At 42.7% G+C, this 22,513-nt stretch overlaps 1 protein-coding gene and 1 long non-coding RNA gene across 3 annotated transcripts in view; one reads left to right on the top strand and one right to left on the bottom strand.

Annotated features, from left to right (window-relative positions):
• The window catches only part of LOC106800166 (uncharacterized), a 19,245-nt gene extending 8,184 nt beyond the window's left edge, over nucleotides 1-11,061 (bottom strand). The window contains exons 1-3 of the mRNA XM_014794327.2: nucleotides 10,433-11,061; nucleotides 6,704-6,794; nucleotides 3,569-3,734 (exon numbers count right to left, since the gene is read on the bottom strand). Of these exons, the coding sequence (XP_014649813.2) occupies nucleotides 3,569-3,734; nucleotides 6,704-6,794; nucleotides 10,433-10,461 (286 nt within the window). The 5' untranslated portion in view covers nucleotides 10,462-11,061. The remainder of the gene's footprint in view (nucleotides 1-3,568; nucleotides 3,735-6,703; nucleotides 6,795-10,432) is intronic.
• On the top strand, nucleotides 10,796-22,513 carry LOC147912783 (uncharacterized). 2 transcript variants are annotated; one of them, XR_015549570.1, is made up of 4 exons: nucleotides 10,796-11,406; nucleotides 12,485-12,600; nucleotides 13,704-13,961; nucleotides 18,943-22,513. It is a non-coding gene; the product is annotated as an uncharacterized LOC147912783 (long non-coding RNA). The 2 variants fall into 2 exon arrangements; XR_015549569.1 differs by lacking the exon at nucleotides 18,943-22,513 and having other exon boundaries at nucleotides 10,804-11,406; nucleotides 13,704-18,936.

Here is a 22,513-nt window from a genome sequence, read left to right as displayed (position 1 = left end):
GTTCAACACAGAACTGAACAGGCAGAAGAAAGAATTAGCAAACTTGAAGATAAGTCAATTCAGATTACATAACTTTAGGAGCAGAAAAAAAAAGAATGAAGAAAAATGAATAGAGGACAAGAGAACTGTGGGACACCTTCAAGTGTACCAACATAGATAATGGGAGCCCCAGAAGGAAATAACAGAAAGAAACGGGCAGGAAAAATATTTGAAGCAACAACACAGAAATATTTCCAAATTTTATGAAATACATGAATCTACATATCCAAGGAATTCAACAAATCCCAAGTGAGATAAACTAAAAGAGATCCACAGTGAGACACTTTATAATCAAACTGTTAAAGACAAAGAGAATCTTGAAAGCAGTAAGAGACAATTTCTCAGGTGAAAGAGTCCTCAATAAGATTAACCACTGATTTCACATCAGAAACCATGGAGGTCAGAAGGCAATGAGATGACATTTTCCAAGTGCTAAAGAGAAATAATTGTCTACCAAGAATTCTATGTATGTCAAAATTATCCTTTAAATAAAGGAAAAATTAGGACATTGCCAGAAAAATAAAAACTGACAGAGTCCCTTGTAAGTTGACCAGTCCTACAAAAAAATGGTAAAGGGAATGCTTCAGGCTAAAATAAAAGAAGAGACAGTAACTCAAATCCACAAAAAGAAATAAGGAAAAGTAATACACTACACAGGTAAGTATAAGGTCAGTATTAACATATTTTTGGTTTGTAATTCCTTTTTTCCCCTATTGATTTAGAAGACAACAACATAAAACAGTAATTCTAAATCTACATTGATTGATACACAATATATAGAGATGTAACTTGGGACAATAACAACAGAGGAAGAAGGGACAGGAGATACATGTGTGTGTGTGTATATATATATATATAGTATATCAAAGTTTTTATATACTATTGAAATTGAGTTGGTATTAATTTTAACTAGATTGTTATAAACTAATATTTTATTTGTAATCCTCAGGGCAATAACTAACAAAACAATTAAAAAATACATAGTAAAGGAAACAAGAAGGGAATCAAAATGGTACACTAGAACGTACCTAACACAAAAGAGGGAAGTAATGGAAGAATTGAGGAGAAAAAAACGACAGAAGACACATTGAAAACAAACAGATAGATGGCAGAGGTTCTTCTTTATCACTACTTACATTAAATGTAAATGGATTAAGCTCTTTAATTAAAAGGTAGAGGTTGGCAGCATGGATATAAAAATAGGATCTAACTATATTCTGTATGTAGGAGATTCACTTTAGATATAGATATGTAAACACGCCGAAAGTGAAAGGATGGCAAATGATTCTGTTATGGGCTGAACTGCGTCCTCTCCCACAAATTGATATGTTGAATTTCTAACCTCCAGTACCTCAAAATGTGACTATATTTGGAGATAAGGTATTTAGAGGGGTAATTTAGGTTAAATGAGGTCATTGGAGTGGGCCCTAATCCAACGGCTGGTGTCTTTATAAGAGGAGATTAAGACACAGACACACACATAGGAAAGACCATGTGAAGAAGGAGGGAAGAAAAGACAGCCAACTACAAGCTAAGGAGAGTAGCCTAAGAAGAAAAAAACTGCTGACACTCTTATCTTGGACTTCTAACTTCCAAAACTGTGAGAAAATAAATTTCTGTTGTTTAAGCCACTCAGCCTGTGGTACTTTGTTATACAGCCCTGGCAAACTATTACAGATTCCATGCAAATAGTAACCAAAAGAGACCTGAAGTGGCTATACCAATAACAGAATTTAAGTCAAAAATTTTTATGAGACAAAGAAAATTGTATACTAAAGAAAGGATAACTTATCAAGGAATTACAACAAATATGAACTTACAACTAAACAAGAAAGTCCTACAATATATGAAGCAAACACTGACAAAATTAAAGGGAGAAATAAAAACAGTTCGAGAATATTTGGAGACTTCCAGACCCCACTTTCAATAATGGAGAGGATAGCTAGAGAGAAGTTCAATAAGGACAGAGGACTTGAGCAAGACTGTAAACCAAATAGCTCTGACAGACACATATAGAACACTCCACCCAATAACAGCAAAAGACATTCTCCTCTAGATGCACATGAAACATTCTCCAGGATAGACCATACATTAAACCATGAAGCAAGTCTCAATAAACTGAAAAAGACTGAAACTATACAAAATATTTTCTCCAACCACAACAGAATGAAAGTAGAAATGAATAACTGCAGGGAAACTGGGAAGTTTACAAATATATGGAAATTTAAAAAAACACTCTTATCAGGTGTATAAGCAGTACCATACTATACCATACCATAAGTTTTGGTATGTTGTGTTTTGTTTCTTTCCTCTCAAAGTATTTTCTAGTTTCCCTTTTGAAATTTTCTTTTATCCATTGTTTTTTTGAGTAAAAGCAGTTTTACTGCTGGATCAAAAGATCCACCCCACTCCCCTGTTACACATACTTCCTGACGTGAGGCAAAAGCAGAACTGAAGAAATGGCTGGGGCATCTGAAGAGGCAGAGAGGGCTTGAGACAGCCCCATGCACTTTCCTGGGGCCCAATATGCCAACATTTTCCCATCCTGTAAGAGGGTCTCCCAAGTACATGAAATGGGAATGGAACCTGGAGAAGGCCTGGGGCCTGGAGTATGGAGGCTTCAGCTCTGATCTGTGTGGACTGAGAACTGAGTATGAGAATCAGGAAGAAAGAGGACTCCTTATAACCAGCCCTCCTGGTGCACCTCAAGATCAAGCTACCAAAGAGGACCTAGAGGGCAGATAAGAGTATATTAGAGGTCACGATAAAGATTTTGCCTTGGTCTTTGCATGAGCTAGAGGTTGGGAGGATGAACTTTTACAGGTCTGAAGAAAAGAGTGATAAGTGGAAGGGAAGAAAACTTTCCTTTGAGAGGTCACAAGAAATAAACTTTGTTTTCCCATAGAACTCTTTCACTTGTGGAGAGTTTCTCAAACATTACTAATGGTGCAGCTTCCTCTCCATCCATCTGAGCTCTTTCCTCTGGTCACATCTTTGATACACTTAATTTTTCCCTATATTCACCTGGCTTTGCACAGTCCAGGGCTCGTGCCCTTGCTCCAAAATGGAGATAATATTCAGGTCAGAAAGAGAGATTCCTGCTTATAAGAAAGCCACATGATGTGCTGTGGCTTTTCCAGAATACAATTCCATCCCTTTGTTCAGCTGAGAAGAGAGGACATTACAGTTATGTCTAGAAAAATATTTCACAAATTTGTTCACTGTCTGTCTCCCTCTGAATGCTTAAGGAATATTTTTAAAATACAGATATCTAGCTCTCCTCCAAGAACTACTCTATCAAAAGTACAGGGGTAAAAGCAGATCCAGAAACAGATATTTTTCAACATTTGCCATAAGATTTTGTGATTACTCAACTTCTGGAACCACCACTAATCTAGTGTGGAGTGGGCAGATCATCTGAAGAAAAGGGAAGGTGAAAGTCTAGACACTACATCATGAAGCTTTTTAGTTCAGAGTCAATCCAGCATCAATTCCAGGCAAGCAAGGCAAGGGCTCTCAAGAGACTCACTAGGGCAGATCCCAACTTCTGGAGGGATGCTATTCTCACCCAGGGAGAGCAGGTTCCTGTAGTTCTCCAACATCACATCCCTGTACAAGGCCCTCTGAGCAGGGTCCAGGCATTCCCACTCCTCCTGAGAGAATTCTACGGCCACATCCCTGAAGGTCAACAGTTCCTGAAATGAAAAACACATTTCACTAATGGACAGTAGCGACGGTTGTTATCTTCACACAATACGTGAGAAGGAGAGAGGTGTAAGGATTGATTCAATTGAAGTGAATGTTCTGACAGATCATTTTGAGCAAGATAATTGTGAACAATTTATATATCCCTAGTTTTGCTTTATATTTTTCCATCAGAGGATATCAAATCCACTAAATCACTGTAGATTTCCCATTTTTCAGGACAATAAAAGAAATACATAAATGAAAAATATTCAACACAGGTTGTTTATACGGATGTAGTATATATTATGTTCTACACATTGAGTGATATTCAACACCTAGATGAGCTAGTGCATGAGTGGCATTTTCAGGCACGACAAAGTCCACATATATGCAAAAATATAAATACAAGTTTCCATTTAAAGTCAGATATTTAGCCATTATGGAGTTTATTAGCCAAATGGAGTTTAATCCACTAATAAAAAAACGATTCAAGATGAAAAAATTGACTAATGTTGTATGTTAATTTAGCAGATTAAATAGAAGAAAGATTTATCACAGCAGTAGATCTTTGAAGAAATACTCGATTAAAAATCATGCCAGATAAGAAATTAAAAGAACTGTTATCAAGCAAGACACTTTCACCAAGCATCATAATCTGCAGTAAGCACTAGAGGCATTTCCACTAGAGGTAAGGCTGAGGCAAGTGGGCCAGCCAGGCTCCTGCCTTTCACCACTGCACAGGATGCCTGAGCTGGGACGAGAAGAGGGAGAAGCAAATTCCCATCAGGAATTTTACGTGACATCTAATTACAAGAGATTTCCCAAGCTATGTGAAGAAATTAGAAAATTTTATTAAAGAATATACTGATGGATATAACAAAAATATAATCAAAGACTGACAAACCTAATTCTTATTGGAAGATGTGGTGATATAAAGACCTCAGTCATTTAGAAATTCAGGGCAATTCAAATGTAAAAGAAATGTGGAATTTCAAATAAAAAGTCTCCATTGTGTTGAGAGAGAAATAATTTTAAAAAGAAAAATAAAATGGAGGGCCCTGCCAAACAACATGTGAACCTATTAGTATATGTGTATGCGTGTGTGTGTGCGCGAGGGTGTGTAATATACAAAACTTTGAAATCAACAAAATAAAATGGCTAAAAGATATCCACAAAAAAGCCAAGTTAAAAATATTTCATTAAATCCAAGTTAAAGAGATAATTTTAAGCAAAAAAAGATTAACACTAAATGGAACACAATATTTTGAAACTATGCCAGGTGAGGCCTTCTAAAGCAAGATCAGAAAGCAGAGGGCAAGAAGGAAAGAAGATGCATGTTTCATTGCAAAACAATGATAAACTAAGAAAGACACCAGGGCACGTGTAAGAATTAAACTACAAAATATAGAATAGCTCCTAAAAATATATCAAAGGAGAACTGAGTAAAGTATGAAAATCCATGTTTTATTTCCACAAAATAATGAAAGTTACTCACAAGTAGTTGGAAAATGGAAATACAAACTAAGATTGCCATTTTCCTCCAAATTTTCAAAATGCAAAAAGATTACAGTACCTGTTTGGTTACATCAGGGGAAATCTCACATGCTGTTGGTGGGAGAGAGTACCTTTGCAGCTTTAGGAGAGGGCATCTGACAGACTCTACCAAAATATGAAATGCACCATGCTTGACCTAGTAATCACATGTCAAGTTGCCCAACCCAGAGAAATCCTCAGACACCAGGAGAGAGGTCAGCCTGCTCATAGAGAGCCACTGTGGCATCCTTTATAACAGCGAAAAACTGTAAAGGTCTCATGTGTCTTCATCAAGAGATTGCCCCAATGAGGATCTGTCAAAGGCAAGCTGTATCTGTGTTTACTAACATGAAAACAACTTCCAGACATATATTGTGTAAATTTTTTAAATTTGCAGAACAAAATATTACTTTAATAAGCTTCATTGAAGAATTTTTTCTAAGATCTCATTAGGATGCATAAATGCATTTTTATAAGATTTCAGCTGACTCTTGCTACAGAACTGACAACAGTGGTCCCTCACTGAGGCATGAGGGATGGTGGAAGACATGACAGGGAAGAGGATGCTTTACATCTTAGTGCCTAAACTGCTTCTTTGTTTGGAGTTTGACCACAAAATCACACAAATATATATCATGCAACGTTTAAAATAAAAGAAAGGTAATAGTTAATAATAATGGTGGAACCAGAATTTGGCCACAGCCTCTTTGATGACAAAGATAAAGTTTCATGCTCCACGTCTTGGCTTAATTATAACCATTTTTATCTAAAAGATCTGCTGCATGAGAGTCCCTGAAGGAAGACCACGGTCTCTGTGGGATGGATATGCCGAGAATGATTTTTTTAAAACCTGTTACTGTTATATATTTAGGTTGATTGTCTATCTTAAAACCAATTATGGAATAAAACATACTCTATCACTGATGTCTGTTTCTGAACTTTATTCTCAATCATTAATATTCTGGAACCAGAAATGCCATGATTCACTTGTTTAGCTCTGAATGCATTATCAAGTCAGGCAGAGCTGGTTTCCTCTTATCACTCTGGCAGAATTTTCCAACTATTCCTATACATTAATACATGACTTCCATGTGCAACTTCTTTCATCCTGGTCTACAGAGAGTTGACAGTGAATCCACATGGGGCCCCTAAACAATCCTTGCTGTCCTCAACTGCACTGATACCACAGTGCCCACACCCACCTCCAATCCGTGGATGTGAAGCCCTGCCTAGGACCACACCCAGTGGAGCCCCTTCACAAGTTCCATGTCACCGGGTCACGGTGAGATGGAATCTAAGTGGAGATGAGAGGGACTGAGGGAAGGCCCTGAGTGAGTAAGAAGGAACACGTCAAGCAGGACACTCAGAGTCAGAGATTAGCAAGTCCAAAGATGGACACTTCATGAAGGAGAGACAGAACAATCAAGTAAGAACATGACTTTACCTGAGGAAGAGCCATTTTTGACTCCTTTTCTTTCCTCTTCCTCCTTTTCCAGGCTTTTTCCTTGGGCAAGATTGGTCTTGAGAAGTTAATCCTGAGTGTCAAAAATATGCTGTTTAATGCTTAGATTCAACACATCTCCTTCCTGTGCCACAACCACACACACAGGGAAGTCCTCACCATGTGGAAAAGACGGTCCTCTGCTGCCCACTACCTCAGGAGGGATTCAGGGAAAATAAGCTCCTACACAGAGACCAACAAGTGAGTTTTTTGACCTCTTTCTTCAGAACTTGCTCCCCTCCTGATGAAGCCCTAACATACACTGCAGCAGTGGGGATCTGGGCTGGACTGACCCTCCCCTTCAGGTCAGACCCGGCCCTGATCAAACCCCATGCAGAGTAGAGCCCCCTCACCTCTCCCTGGATCACAGGCTGATCTCATCCTCAGAAATGGAGGACTCAGAGCCTTGATGCTCAATGCTGGATACAGATCAGAATCACCTGGGATACTTTAAACATCACGGAGGTCCCATTCCACTTGACCATTTGAAGGGCAATCTCTGGGGACAGTGCACAAGCACTGTATTTGCAAAATGCCTCAGCAATCCAATGTAAAGCCGGAGTTGAGCACCACTCAGAGGATCCAAGCCCAGCACACCTCCCACCTAGTGGCTCTGCTCTCCCCTAGGGCATTGCTGTCATGTGTATCCAGCCAGTGGAATGGGAAGGAGCAGAGACAAACATGCAGAGCAGGCAATATGGACCAGAAGTGGGGGTGAGGGAGTAGCTGGATGTTAAAAGGGGGATAGGGGAGGAGACAGAAGCCAGAGAAGGTGCCACTGAGAGACGATGTCAGAACAAAGACCTGAGGAAAGAAGGGATTTTGCCACCTACAAGTGAGGGGTCAGAGACTTCTAGGCAGAGGGACATGCATGTGAAGGCCTGAGGTGATGGTGTTCCTGGCTCCAGAAAGGGCAAAGAGGCCTGTGCGGCTGGAGTAGAGTGAGTGAGGAGGAGACAAAAGTAAGAGATAAGATGAGAAAGGGCTGTGGCCTTCAAACATTTTTCCCTGTCCCCAAGATTTTTGGAAACCATGTATTCCCTTATCCATTTTAAGTAAACATCGGTTTTTAAATTTATTTTGTCCTAAGTTAAAATAGTAACAAATAAAATAATATCTTATATATTTTGAAAACATGCTGAGATGTTCACCTAAGCCCCAGGAAGTACAGGGTTGCCCAATACTGAGATGTGGAAGACTGCAGGAGAACACATTTGGGGAGTTCAGGGGGCCATTTTTGGACATATTAAGATGCAAATGCCAGTTGGTTGTCCTGAAAGAGATGTTGAAGAGACAGCTGGATACAGGACTCTGGTTTCAGGGGACAAGTCTGGGTGAAGAGGTGAAAAGAGACATTAGTGTTTAAAGTTGAGATGGGATGGGATGGGATGGGGTGGGGTGGGGTGGGGTGGGGTGGGGTGGGATGGGATGAGATGGGATGAGATGAGATGAGATGGAATAGCAGTGGTGTAGACAGAGAAGAGGTTCAAGGACTAAGCACAGAGGTGCTCCCATAGTCAGAGACCAAGGAGTTAGGAGAAACAGGCACAGGAAGCTGAGACATCAACAGGGAGAAGAAAATTAACACAGATGATTGGTAGATAGATTTATTTTCTAAAAATAGTGTGATGTGAAAGCCAAGAAAAAAGTGCTTCAAGAAGAGGGAGTGCAGGGGCCTGCCCCGTGGTGTAGTGGTTGGGTTCGTGTGCTCTGCTTTGGAGGCCTGGGGTTTGCAGGTTTGGATCCCAGACACAGACCTACACACCGCTCATTAAGTCATGCTGTGGCAGCATCACATATACAAAATAGAGGGAGAAGGGCATGGATGTTAGCTCAGGGATAATCTTCCTCACCAAACAAAAGAAAAAAGAAGAGGGAGTGCAGCATGCTGTTGACAGGACAAGATGACAACAGAATAAAATACTGATTCAGAAATGGGGAGGTCACTGGTGACTCTGATGAGGAAAATATCAATGGAATGTGGATGTGAAAGGGAGAACTGGAAGCAAGAATTGAAGCAGAGAGTATAAACAAGGTTTTAGAGTATTTTGCTCTGATATGGAGCATAAGAAAGTGCACTTACTAAAGTGGGAAATGCAGCTAATAGAGGATTTTTTGTTTTAAAGATGGGAGAATGTAGTAAACGGCTTTTTGTTGTTTTTTTAAAGATAGGACAATATCACCATCTATGTATGCCGAACATAACAATTGCCTAGAGGTAAAATTTGACAACACAGTGGCAGTAGCCAAAGGATGCCATACCGTCCTGAGACTGTTGTACTGCTGGCCCTTTAGCCCCTCCACAGTTATGCCCAGAGACCCACCTCCAGCAAGCTTGCCCCAATGAAAACTCCCCTTCCCGTCACTTCCTGCTTCCCTTCTTGACTCAGACACTCCTACAAGCTCCCATGGTGTTCTACACTCCCAGTGGACACCTCATGATATTACAGAACCCCATAATCATCAACACATTCTGCCATAGAATCCCACACTGCAATCCTAACATCAATCTTCTTTTCTGGCAGGAAAACACCCACCAACCCATGATCCCATAGTTCCTTCTTGGAGATCTTACCCTAAAGTCAGGCACCGCCATAATGTCAAAATACAAGAGTAATGTCCCCAGTGACCCACATACTCCAACAAGACTCCAATATCTCCTAACAAAACACCCCAAAATGTCATCTGTATTCCACAAAAGACGTGACACCTTCAGAAATGCTTGGCCTGTAATGAGATCCCCCACCAAAACCACCACAGATTATCCCCAAAATGATCTGTGAAATTTTCCCTTTAACCTCTTAGGTCAATGATCCTTGCACTCCTAAGAGACCCCATAGCAGTCACTATGTAGACTGTATATCTTTACAGACTATGATGCAATTCCTGACATCCCTCAGAATGAAGGCGTGAATTGCCCCACAGCCAGGCATCTGGCTGCTGAAGGCTCACAGTTCAATCCCTCCTTGTAAACTAACTCAGCCAAAGGGAGCTGCCTGACCATCAGCATGGCACCTCCCTAGGCAGTGAGTATCCAATGACTGGTCAGTGCAGGATAGAAAAGCCTGTTTCTTCCCTCACACTGGACCAATTCTGGAAGGTTGCCCCACCTCCAGAGCCCCCTGCTGTAGCCAGACAGTGGAAACTGGATTTTTGTCCTGAGGGCAATGGGAAGCCATTGAAGGGATTAATGCCAGGGGATTCCCTCCCTACTCCGTTTCTCCCTCTGCCCTCCCTGTAACCTCTTGCCCCTCTTTCTGTCCCAGAACCACATCTCTCCATCTTCCATGGCCCCACCTCTTTTATTTCTTCCTCACTCAGTTTGATGTACCTGCCCCTTGCTGTCCCCACTGTTACCACCGGTTAAGGTCTCTCTCATCCAGTTTGCTACCCTTCACCTCTCTGAAGATACCTTTTAATCTAGATTTTTCTATTTTCTTTTCTCCCTCTTCTTTTCTCCGGTTCACTCTTGTTGTCTCTCCATATCCACCTACCCCTTCCTCTATTTTACCCTCGCTTTTTCATTCTTCCTTTCTCTCACACAGTTTTTCTCATTCTCTGTCAGACTGTCTCTACTCCGCCCCCCATCCTGCACATTCACAGGTATGGAATAAAGACGTCCCTTGCCCAGGAACAGTGCTTTCCAGTAGGGCTTCAGGAACGTAAACGCACCACGGCAAGCACAGCCAGCGGGATGCCATTCGGGCAGGAGAAACACGGTGTCACCGAACGGGTGCAGGTCTCCTCCCCCCGCGCATGGATCAGAGATCTCCCTCAAGTCGGCGACTGCAACGTGGGGGACTAAGGAGGGAGGAGCCCGACTCTAGAGGACGCGTAGATGGAGGGGGTGTCAGGAAAGAGGCGGGGTCTGCAGAATCCCAAGGCCAAGAAAATGTGTGTACTGCCATCTCTGCCTTGGAGGGACAGAGAGGGGCGAGGCTGGGGGACGAGGGAGGGAGAACTAGAATCCACCTCCGGAGTGAGAACTTCACACAGCGCGGCTGAGAGGGGGAGGGGACGGGAGCCTCCGGGAGTCACCGAAGGGCTGTGAGCAGGAAGACGACGCGGCAGGCGGTGTCTACCTGGACCCAAGGCAGAAAGGCCGGGGGCGGGGACCCGCCTCAGAGCGATTTTAACCCGAAACTGACACGGACCCCCGGACCCGCAGCGGAGCTCCCAGGCCTGGAACGTCTCGCGATTCTGCCTGGACTCATCGAGCGCGGAACGAGCGGATGAAGGGGTTTTGACGTTCGTGGCGACCCCTGAACCTCGGGTGTTGCAGACGCGGGGGCGGGGGGGGATGGGGCACCGCAAAGATCAGGATTCAAACAGAAAAGCGAAGACCGACTCACCCGACTGTGCCCCTCGCTCCGCTTCCGGGTCGGCAGAAAACTGCGCGTGCGCGGCGGTGCAGGGGGTGGGGCCCGTAAGGTGCGGGGCGTGGACAGTGGCCCCGACTGGACAGAAAGTGCGCTGCGAGACAGGCTGGGGCCGAAGTAGGGGCGGGGCCTGGAGGGAGCCGGGTCTGGATCTCTGGCCGCCCTTGGACTTTTGCGGAACTGTTTCTCGACTCAACGGTACCAGCTTCTCTCCTCCTGAATTTCCTTAGTGTCCTGTAGACCGAGCTGCTTCCTCGCTATTTTAAGGTAATGTTTCAATTTAAGGTAAAAGATTAGAGTTGTGAGGTCTGCTTCTATTAGAAGCTGAGATGTTTTCCTCTTAAATTGAAAATGGTTGGGGCCGACCACGTGGCGTAGTGGTCAAGTGCGCGAGCTCCGCTGCTGACAGCCCGGGTTCGGATCCCCAGCGCTCACCAGGGCACCGATTGTCAGGCCATGCTGTGGCAGCGTCCCATATAAAGTGGAGGAAGATGGGCACAGATGTTAGCCCAGGTCCAGTCTTCCTCGGCAAAAAGAGGAAGATTGGCATGCATGTTAGGGCTGATCTTCCTCACAAAAAAAAAAAGAAAGAAAATGGTTGAATTCAAAGCTCTTTTGGCCAGCAGGTAGTGTTGAGGAATATAATTAAAAATAAAATAATCTCCCAACCCAGAAATCCTCTCCACAAAGGTAGTTGAGAAAGAAAACAGTTGTATTATTGAATAAGCATTAATCTAGAATGTAATGTGCATCACAGGCTATCTGCTGAGAGATTGCAAAGACAAAGAAATCTCACCCTGTCATATAAACCAAGCAGATACAAGCCTTTGCTTTTTACGTACACGTTCTCAAGATAAAAAATAACTAGTCTTCAAAGAAGGCATGACAGCACCATTTGTCGCACATAATTCATCCTAGCTTCACTAGGTAATTGGGGTGACCATCAGTGTTAGCTAGTTGGCTTTATCCAAAGGAAGAACAAACTTCTCTTATCTTTATGACAAGAGGGGAATTTTGCAACTTGGAGGAAGGCATCTGCTGATTTAGGCACCTACCCTCCTCATAGAAACAGTGAGATGTGTGCTATCTCCCTTGATTTACATTTCAAAGAGATGGCTCCCAGGTCCTTGAGGATGCATTCCTGGGTTACAAAATTGGCAAGAGACTCATTTAGCTTTGAAAAAGATATATATACATTTCAAAGAGGCAGAGAAGTAATTTATAAGTTTTCTAAAGGAAATGCTCTAAGAAAAGGGAGGGGAGAAAGTCTCTTCCCTTTCTTTCAACAGAGAGAATTGCCTTTTTTGTCCCCTTTCTTATTTTTGGTTTGTATTTGTCCTTACAGAAACAACATGTGTTCATTCGTTCAAGCAATATTTTTTGAACATCTGCTTTGTGCTCACAAGAACGGTAGCGTGTACTCTGTCTCAGGAACTGTGCTGGGAACCTCACATAAATTATGTGAGTTAATCCTGTAAATACCCTGGGAGTTGGGTATTATATGTCTGTCTTCCCCAGGAGGATTTAGGTGCCGGGCTTTGCCTTTCTGGGGGTAGAGATTCTCTGTCTCTTCGGTTTCCCTATCATTGATCATTAAAATGATCTTACATGTGATGGTAGCTCAATATATATGGACGAGAGGAGGCACAAAGGAATGGTGGGACTAGAAAATTCTGAAGGATTTTCTGGTTGTTCATTTGTGTTCATGTATTTTGTTTGTTTTTGACATGTGAAGCAACCATTGGGCCCCCAAGAGTTGGAGACATGGTGCTTCCAGGAGTTGTCTATGCATAGGTTATAACCAAAAAAGCAAATTCACTTATCAAATTTTAAGTCCTTTGTTCCCCTTTATGTGCATCTGGGTGTCTGGAAATTCTGAGTACCAGTTCCGAACGGGCAGCAGGAGGAGCCACCCTGAACTAAATTCTCCCCTAAACAGTTCTGAGATGGGAGGACCTGAGGGTGGGGGGCAGACGGGAGGGGTGTGAGAGGCAAATTCCTTACCTATGAGGCTATTTTAGAGGGGACCGGGACTGATGATTCTGTTAGGCCCTGGAGACCCCAGCTAAGCAGAGGAGATCGCCTCCTGGGTCCAGATTCTGGAGGCAGCTGAGCTCTGTGCACAAAATCATGTAAGGCCAGAAGTATGAAGTAGAAATCCAGGAAGTTTTGGGAGGAATAATTTTAGCCAGGACCTATGGGCTAATTATACGTTATATAGCACAGGGTAGTTCTGGGCCCCAGTCCCAGAATTACAGTCCCTGTGCTCTCCTAGGGAAATATGTATTGTAGGACACCCTGAGGGGCTGCCCACTTCCCTGTGTGTGCATGCCGGAGGGTTTGGGCTGGAAGGAAGAGGGAGAAAGGTGGGGGGAGTAGAGGAGATCAATTACCCTGGGGGACAGCACAGCATGGTGGTAGGACTGGTTGGTGCTACAGATTCACGTCCAGGTCAAGGCTGAGCTCTGCAGCTTCTTCCTGTGGGCTTGGGGTCAGATTGGGTTCTAGTTGGATGATCAGAGCCCCGAATCGGTAGAGGGACCAATTTCTTGATGCATGTTTAGATCCTGGCTAAGGGGTGCAGATGACATAAGACTTCAGAGCAGAAGTGCAACAACTTGGGCAGAAACATATAGCAGCACAGTGGGGCTCCAGTAGGCGGAGTCTGGTCCAAGAGAGGTGGAGCCACACGAAGGTCCTGTGGACATGTGCCTGTGTAGGTGCCAAGTGCCATGAGATGGCGTGGGGACCAAGCTAGGTGCCCAAGGATCGTCGCTTCCAAAATTCCTTGGAGAAGACTTGTCCCAAAGACTTGTGCTCAGGTGAGACATGCCCTCTCCCAGTAACCCTAATTTTTTTATATTGCTTCTGTTGTCTAATCGTGACCATAAAATTTATGATGTTGTCTTCAGGTTTTTTTCCGTAATCGGTGGAAAAATGGCAAAGGGAAAAATATTTTTCTTAATATAGCCTCTAGGTTCTTGTTCTATTTAATAGTCCTGGAGACCTCTGACTTTGGTGACTTAGAATGTCTTCCAACAGTTAATGACGTCTCATGTATGACAGTATGAAATAATAGAAAATATATTTATTGGTCTCCGCCCCTGCCTGGTTCCTGGCATGGATCCTCTAAAACCCTTGTCATTTCCTAAGTGATAGGAACACTAGGAGCATCTTTTGTTCTAATATTTGGTCTTGAACCTGATTCCTGTCACTGAGCTCCAAAATCCCTTGGAATTTCCTGGGTGATAAGAGTGTCTTTTGTTCTAATGAGGTGAATGTTATTTGGCTCCTGGGTGGGGCCTGGTCACCAGAATGACCAAGCCCTGATTCCAAGCTTGGAACTTTCTACCCTGCCCACCCCCAGTTCTCCAGGTAGAGGAAAGGGGCTGAAAATGGATTTAGTGATCCATCATGCCTATGTGATAAAGCCTCCATAAAAATCTCAAAATTACAGGGTTCGGACAGCTTCTGGGTTGGTGAACATGTGGAGGTGCTGGGACAGTGGCTTGCCCAGAGAGGATATGGAAGCTCTGAACCCCTTCCCACATACCTTGCCCCATGCATTCTTCCAAACGGCTGTACCTGAGTTATATCCTTTTATAATAAACTAGTAATCTAGTTAATAAACGGTTTTTCCTGAGTTCTGTGAACCACTCTAGCATGTTAATCCAATCAGAGGAGGGAGTCATATGAACCTCCAATTTATAGCTGCTCAGTCAGAAGCACTGGTGAGAACCTGGACTTGCGATTTTCGTCTGAAGTGGGGGAGGGATCAGTCTTGTAGGACTGAGCCCTTAACCTGTGGGATCTGACACTACCTCCAGGTAGAGAGTGTCAACATTGAATTGAATTGTAGGACACCCAGGTGCTGTCACAGAGGATTGCTTGGTGGGGGAAACACTACAACACACTTGGTAGTCAGAAGTGTCAGAAGTGTTTGTGAGTAAAAGAGAAACATGGGTGGGAAAGTGTTTTTCCAACTCAGACAGTGACACAACAGAGCCACAGTGAAGACACAGGGCTCTTCAGTGCCATTCAAAGGACAGAAATACTAAGGTTCTTGGGCAAATTTTTTATTATTAGTAAAGTTTCCAATGTTCCATTGTTTAAATATAACATGTATTTATTATTTTTTGAATTTTGCTTGGTGTTGTAATATGTAGTGACAATGTTGAACTGTATTCCAACACTATAATTCTGGGAAATAGCAAAAGTTAAAGAACCTCTCACCCCCACCCACATGTTGCAGGAAACAGCTTACTGTAAAGAACCTTTCCCATATGACTTGAGTAAGACTCATGATAGCCCCCTTGTTACCTAGGAACAAGGAAAATACAGACCTCCAGATCCCCATCCTTTGTCTTATCAATGATTACTGAATTGTTTGCCCCACTATCAACAGGAACTGCAGGAAATCAGAATAGTATGTCACTTCAAAATATGTCACTTTGGCATATTGATTATTTTGAATTAAAGGCTTAATTCAAACTTAAGAAACAGCCAGTGCAAGAAAGGCACTCTGACCCTCCATTGTCTTCCTGAAAGCAGGAGATCAGTCTCCCATGTGAAAGGTACCCTCCTTGTACCAGGAGGAAGGAAGACATTCTTATCGCCAGAGACAGGGAATTTGGGGCCAAGAAATCTGTACAAAGAAACCTTGTTAAACTAACCCTTATTTTCCTTGTTACTTCTTCACCACTTACTGCCCCTAGCCCGAATCTCTCTGTCTTGTCAATTCTTCACAGATTTATTGTTTTTTGCCTAAAAGGTATAAAAACTTCCTGCTCTGGCCACTTCCTCGGGTCTTCATTCTCTTGTGAAGGCTCCCATGTACATGTAAAAATTTAATAAAATTTGTATGCTTTTCTCCTGTTAATCTCTGTTATGTCAGTTTAATTCTTAGGCCCAGCCAGAGACCCAAAGAGGATAAAGGAGAATTTTTCCTCCCTTATGGAATAATGCTTATTAATATGAGTTAATCAAACTTTACTTAAGCTTCTGTCCTTCCGAAACACCCCTGAATTTTAGATCTCTCTGGAGCATTGTAATTTGGAACAACCCCTAATTCGGAACAACCCTGCCATCATAACAGCCCCTCTCAACGGTAGGCAACTTCAGGGTGAAACGTTCCCTGATCAATTATATGTCGTGCCATATGCTCATCTAATCTCCTGTACCTTTTTTTTTCTAGCCTTGTTTACCCCTCCTTATAAAAGAAAAGCTCTTTTCTGTCTGGCTTTTGAGACTTTTGCAGATCATGTGGTTGGAGCATTCTCCCTATTGTAACAATCCTTTCAATTCTCCTTACCTAAGTTCAAATCTGTTTTTTATTTGGCAGTGGTAAATATTTTAGTTTTTCATTTGTTCTAGAAAATGTATATTCTCTATTTTTGTATCACAGGTTTTAAAAGCTATTCATTAGGTCAAACTAGTTCCTTGTGTTTTTCATATTTTTGAATCTTTAATAATTGGCATCTGTTTTTTAATGACATTACAAGGAGACATATGTCAAAATCTTCCTGTGATTTGAGGAAATATCCTTTTTTATTTCTCGTGAATATATCTATTTTGCTCTTACAGTTTTACAAGCAACAAAATCCCTCATAAACAAAATAGATTCATGACTTTCACTTATAATGAACTTTTCCTCTACTGTTCAGAATTTAATGAAAAGTTCCACCATCAGCTCATTTCTTTGCTTAGGATTATGGAAGTCCATGCTGAAACTTCCTTCTTGCCAACACAGTATAGGGAAGGAAAAATAATTTTCTATCTACTCTGAGTTCTTGGCTGAGATGCCTGTAATAAAACACAGATTAACAGGAGAAAAACAGAAGTTATTAAAAAAAAAAAATCTCAGAAGTTTATTAACACCTATACCTCATGTGCATGGGAGATACCCAGGGAAAGATGAGTAACTCCCAAGATGGCCTAAGCCAGCTGCTTAAATACCATCTTCAGCTAAAGACAAAAGAAAGATGTGGCAAGGCCACTTATGAGGACTTTACCAAGGACAGCTGGGTAAACAAGGGTAAAGTTTGTTATGCCTTTGATAACATTCTCATGTGATTTAGAGTTGTCCTTCTTTTCCCCTGCAGAGAGGGAGACACCCTTACAAATGGAGATTTCTTTTAAATGTAATGTAATTCCCCTTGCAAAAGGGTAACTTCTACTCTGTTTTCAGAGCTTCTCCTGTGTCTGCTGCTTCTCGAAATAATCCTTATGCCAAAGGGGCATATTTTGGGATGGCATATTCTGCTGCCCTCTAATGGTTAGTTAGCCATATCACATCACACAGAATAATCTACCTTCTAAAGATCTCAAAATCCATCCCAGACACCATATATTTTTAAAATGTGCTAATATGTCATCATGTGTTTACCTTTGGGCCATGCCAGGATATTCTGCTCATTTTACCTGAAAATATTTTAAATATGCTAATTTTATTACCTAAACATCATATTTCAATTGATTACCATTTCTCTATGATGAAATCTCCCACATGTAGGAATGTGAGAGAAACACATATTTCATAGTAGATGTTCACTCACAGATATTGCCATAAAAATTATTGAGAGTGTGGGGAGAGAGGGAGAATCCCCCTCTGCCCTTTCCCTTAAGGTTCTTATGGCTGGCCAAATAATCAACAAGACAGGTTAGCAGGAGAAAATAATACCAAGTTTAATAACATGTATACATGGGAGACACTCAGAAATGAGCAACTCGTCCCTCTGTCTAAGCTGCTTGCTTAAGTATTGCAGCTAAAGGCGAGGAACGTGTTGGGGGTGGGTAGTGGTCTGGGACTTCAGAGGGCAGGAAGACAATTCTTTTCAGGGTCATCTATAGATAATGTGGTCAGGGAGAGACAGTTTTTTTGATAAAAGGGGCTTGGTGCCCCTCCCATTGTAACATCTATTTTACATTATCATTACAGCCATCATGATAGAAGATCTGTTCCAGGAAGGAGCCACCATGTCAAATTCTTTAGGCAGTTAGTGGGGGAGGTCAAATGTCCCAAAGAGAAAACAATGAAGGTAAAGAGATATATTTCAGGGTGGCCAAATCTTGATCTCCCACAAGGGCAAATACGAGGCTGTTAGAAATTTGAAAATCTAATTTTACATTCCTTAGGGGTCAAATAAAAAAAATAGGTATGAATACCCTTAGAAATATTACAAAATTAATTATTCTTTAGGTGAAAATAAATCGAAATGTCTTCTAAGGACTGTATTTTACAGGCTTTGTTATCCACACCTGACAGAACACTCAGCAATAGAAAACAACTAAAATACATTACAATTTTTAAATAAAAAATGCTTTCTAATTACCTTTGGAATGATTGTAAAGTGAAATTGAAATTACATTATATTCAGAAATTATTGACAACCATATTGTGATGCCAACAAAGTTTGTCTCAAATGTATTTGAGTATAATTCATCTCAAGTGTGAAACAATATAACAAGTAAAAAAAGAACAATGCAATTTCATCTATTTTTTTGAAGTTATTGCTTTTTTAAAGCAATGGTCAGTGACCTAAATTATCACATGCCTTAGCCCTCCAAGCCCCACACCTCAGGTCTTCTCCCTATGAAATTTTCTGGAACTGAGCATAGAGTTGAGCCTCTGACTCAGAGGTGAATGAGAAACAGAAATGGAAATGATGTTCTGTTGGGCACACTACATGGATATTGCACGGTGCGCCCAGACGTAATTTGCATTTCACATTCTAGTTTGCATGGCCTACAGAGACAATTCCAGTGCTTGTTTAATTAAATTGCTTAAATTAATTTTAAATGCAGGAAAGTTCCTGGATCCAACCACTGCCCCCCATCGACCCCCCGCCGAGATCCCAGTTCCCACCTAGACCACTGAATTGTTTCAGCCTCACTAGCAGGACTCGCTTTCCAACTTGCTCGAAAAAATAGCTTGTGAACTTAGACGGTTTTCAACTTAAGAGGAAAACATCTTAGTTTCCAACAAGAGTGAGCTACACAACTCTAAGCTTTTACCTTAAAACTGTTTGAAACATTAACTTCAAATAGTTGGGAAGCAACGCTGCCTCTCAGGAAGAGAAACGGGCTCCAACGTTTCCAAAACCCAGACGCGCTGGGAGGAAACCCGGGCCCCGCCTGTCCCAGCCCCTCGCATCCCCGCCTGCTCGTGGTCCCGCCCAAGCCTGCCTCTTTCTACGTCCGGTATCTATGGTACCGACCCGCCCAGGCTCCGTCTCCACGCCCCGCCTCTTCTCTCAGCGTGAGTCCAGTTTCCTGCAGACCTGGAAGTGGATAGCGTGGAGGGAAGGTCACTCTGTGGAGCCTGAGTGTCATCTTCTTTAAACCTGCATTCTGCAGTACCCCTCACCACGCCTGGGGTCTAGGGGTGGCTACAGATCTTAAAATCCTCGCACCCGCCTTCGTGCCTGGGGTCTGGAGGTGGCTACAGATCTTACAATCCTCGCACCCGCCTCTCCACGCCAAGTAAATTTAGATGTCACTGTGAGAAGCTGGGGGCGCTTCCCTTTTGGTTTAAAATGTGCGAGATGGGTCCACACCCTTCATGCCCCCCAAGCCTTACTTTTCTCCTCCCCTGGGGGGTGTCACCAACTAGTGCCTGGAGAAACTCAAGGGTAGGTTTGGAAACAATTAACTTTTTCCAGGTTGTTTCTTTTCCTTTTGTATGTTAAGGAGGTGTAAGGAGCAGCCAGCCTGAAACTGACCAAGTGAGAAACTGAAGGGAGTTGTAACCACCAGCCATCCTGAAACTGACCAAGGCTTGCCACAAGAGCTATGCCCATGACCTTTGCCTTATTTTTAATGCAAAGATCTCTCCAGGAGGAGCCTAGGCTTCATTATGTGGAAGCATGTTCTCCCACTGAGCCTGTGCAAGCGAATACCTGACTCTCCCTTTTGAATATTCATTCCCCAACTGAAATAAAAGTTCTTGCTTCACTTTGTTCAGAGATGCCATGACTTTGGAAATGATTCCTTATGGCATCTTATTTGCTGCAAATACACTTTACTTTGTGAAACAACTTCTAGTGGTGTAGAGTCTCATTTAACTCACCAGGAGGCGGGCCCACTTGGTTCGGTAACAGGGGCAGCTCCAGCCACCATGCTCCAGGAGAGGCTGCGTGTTGTCCCAGGTCCTGGGATTCTGGACCCCACCTGTCTGCTGAGACCCAGCCACTTCCACTCACCTTGCATCATCCTCCGCCAGGTCTGTCCACTCCCCAGGCACCCCCGTCATTAGTCACAGCTTCTCCTCACCTTGCACTAGGGGAGGTGACTAAAAAGGACCTGTCTTGAGACACCCAGTGTTTTACCGTTCCAAATTCCATTCCACTGGATAATATGCTCTCGAAGGAAGCAGGCATCTTATCCTTAGCTCAGGTTCCCTGGAACACAGATGCTGAGACTGAGATTTGCATGCGTGGGTTTAATTGGGAAACTCCTGATCACATCTGAGGAGGAATGAAGGAAGTGGAATTAGGCAGACAGAAATGTTATCCTGCAATGTAGTTAGAACAAAGGCCTGAGCTGAGCCCACAGGGAGCTCTGGCTGCAGGAGGATGGGTGCCTTGGTGCTGAGGGGGGTGGATCTAGGAGGTGCCCGTTTTGTGCCAATCTCAGCCTATCGATAACCAATATAATTGTTGAATATTACAGTAACAGCTTAAACTAGGTTTAGACTAAGATAAAAGATTACTGACATCTTTACCAAGTACACATTGGAACAATCTAAAATTATTTATTCGATACTAAAGAATGTTTCCTATATATATGACATAGAGCAGAGAGCCTGTGGGTTGTGGTTGGACCTGCCCTTGTGGTTTTTATTATGATTGCAAGACACCCTTCAGCAATGACCATCAGGAAACCGAAAAAATAAAAGTTTATCACTTACAAGACCTGGAAATTACACAGCACACCTGGGGCCACACAGCGAGGTCACAGGAAGAGAGAGAGAAGGAGTGCACTTGCCTGGGGTTCTGCTTTTATTGGAGTCTAGGGTGGAGTTTAGGGTTTCATGGGCTCACTCTTTATTGGTGAATTTAAAACAATGGGAATTTAAAACATTGGAAGAGAAAAAAAAAAAAGTAGCCCAAATGGTCAGTTATTGAAATCAACCAAGATCTCTAACACAAAGGTGCCTCGGTGCAGTGAGACAGCTTGGTTCTTTATCTAGTCCTGTGGCTGGCAATATATTTATTTGAGATAGCCCTCTTTGAAATGGATGCCTCGGCAATCAAAGTTTAAGTCAGGCACTTGCATTACAAAAAAGAGAAAACTCAATTATCAGGGCTTACACTACAGTGCCCCAGACCATCCACTCCACACAATGACTTCCCTGGGAGCCTGCTAGGGTCATTGTCCAACCCGGAGAGGATTTGTAGGGAAAGTCTCAGAGAACATTTTGGGGGATAACTTTGGAATTTGGGGTTATTCTGGGTTGCAAGTCAAGAAGGTTTCACATGCATTTTGGAAGACCCAAACGAGCATTTGGAGTGTTTTTGGAAGATAGGATCTCAGTGGGGCATGTGCTTCCTTGTAGACATCTGTTGAGAGTGAGGAGAGTGTTCTGAGTGAGAGACTCTTAGTTGTGCCCTCTTCTGCTCCTGATCAGCTCCCCCCTCACTCATGATAAAGACTATTCCAAGGACAATGAGGACCCTTGCACACATCAGTCCCCCAAAATTGCAGCCACGCCAGAGGGTGTACTACTATCCCTCTGTGTGTTGCTGACCTGTAAATTGTGCACCAGTTGCCAGCCCCATGCACAGTCTTAGTATGGTATGGCATCCTTCCCCTAGTGCATCATCAATTTTCACATCTTAGGAATTATTTTGGTCAGCATACACAGATGGTGGGATTGTCTGTCTGAAACACACACACACACACACACACACCCCAACGCTTTTTATTCACTCTTTTCTTCTATTGTTAAAGCAAAAAATTCTCTATTAACTACATTTCCCCCTCTAGTAAGTACCCCTTTCCTGTGCTCCCTTTCAGAGCACAGTACAGTAAAAGCTTGTTTATACGCTCTTCAAATCTTACCACCAGTTCTCACTTGAAACCCATCTAGTCAAACTTCCACATCCACATTCCACTGATACTTTCTTGTTCAGAGCCACCAATGACCTCCCCATTTCTAAATCCAGTATTTAATTTCCTGTCCTCATCTTACTTTTCCTGTCAGCAGCATGTGACACAGGTGATCCTCCCTCTTCCTTGAAACACTTTTATTCTTAGCTTTGAGGATACCCCACTAACCTTTATAAACCTGTTTTGTGTCTTTCTCACTTCCCTGATCACCTCTCAGTTTCCTCTGCTGGTGTCTGCTGAACTCCTGGGGCTTAGGTAAGCATCT

This window comes from Ceratotherium simum, chromosome 33 (assembly GCF_057802395.1).
Source record: "Ceratotherium simum simum isolate JZ-2026a chromosome 33, ASM5780239v1, whole genome shotgun sequence".
Classification (NCBI taxonomy): domain Eukaryota; kingdom Metazoa; phylum Chordata; class Mammalia; order Perissodactyla; family Rhinocerotidae; genus Ceratotherium; species Ceratotherium simum.
This window is presented reverse-complemented; position numbering and strand designations above follow the sequence as displayed.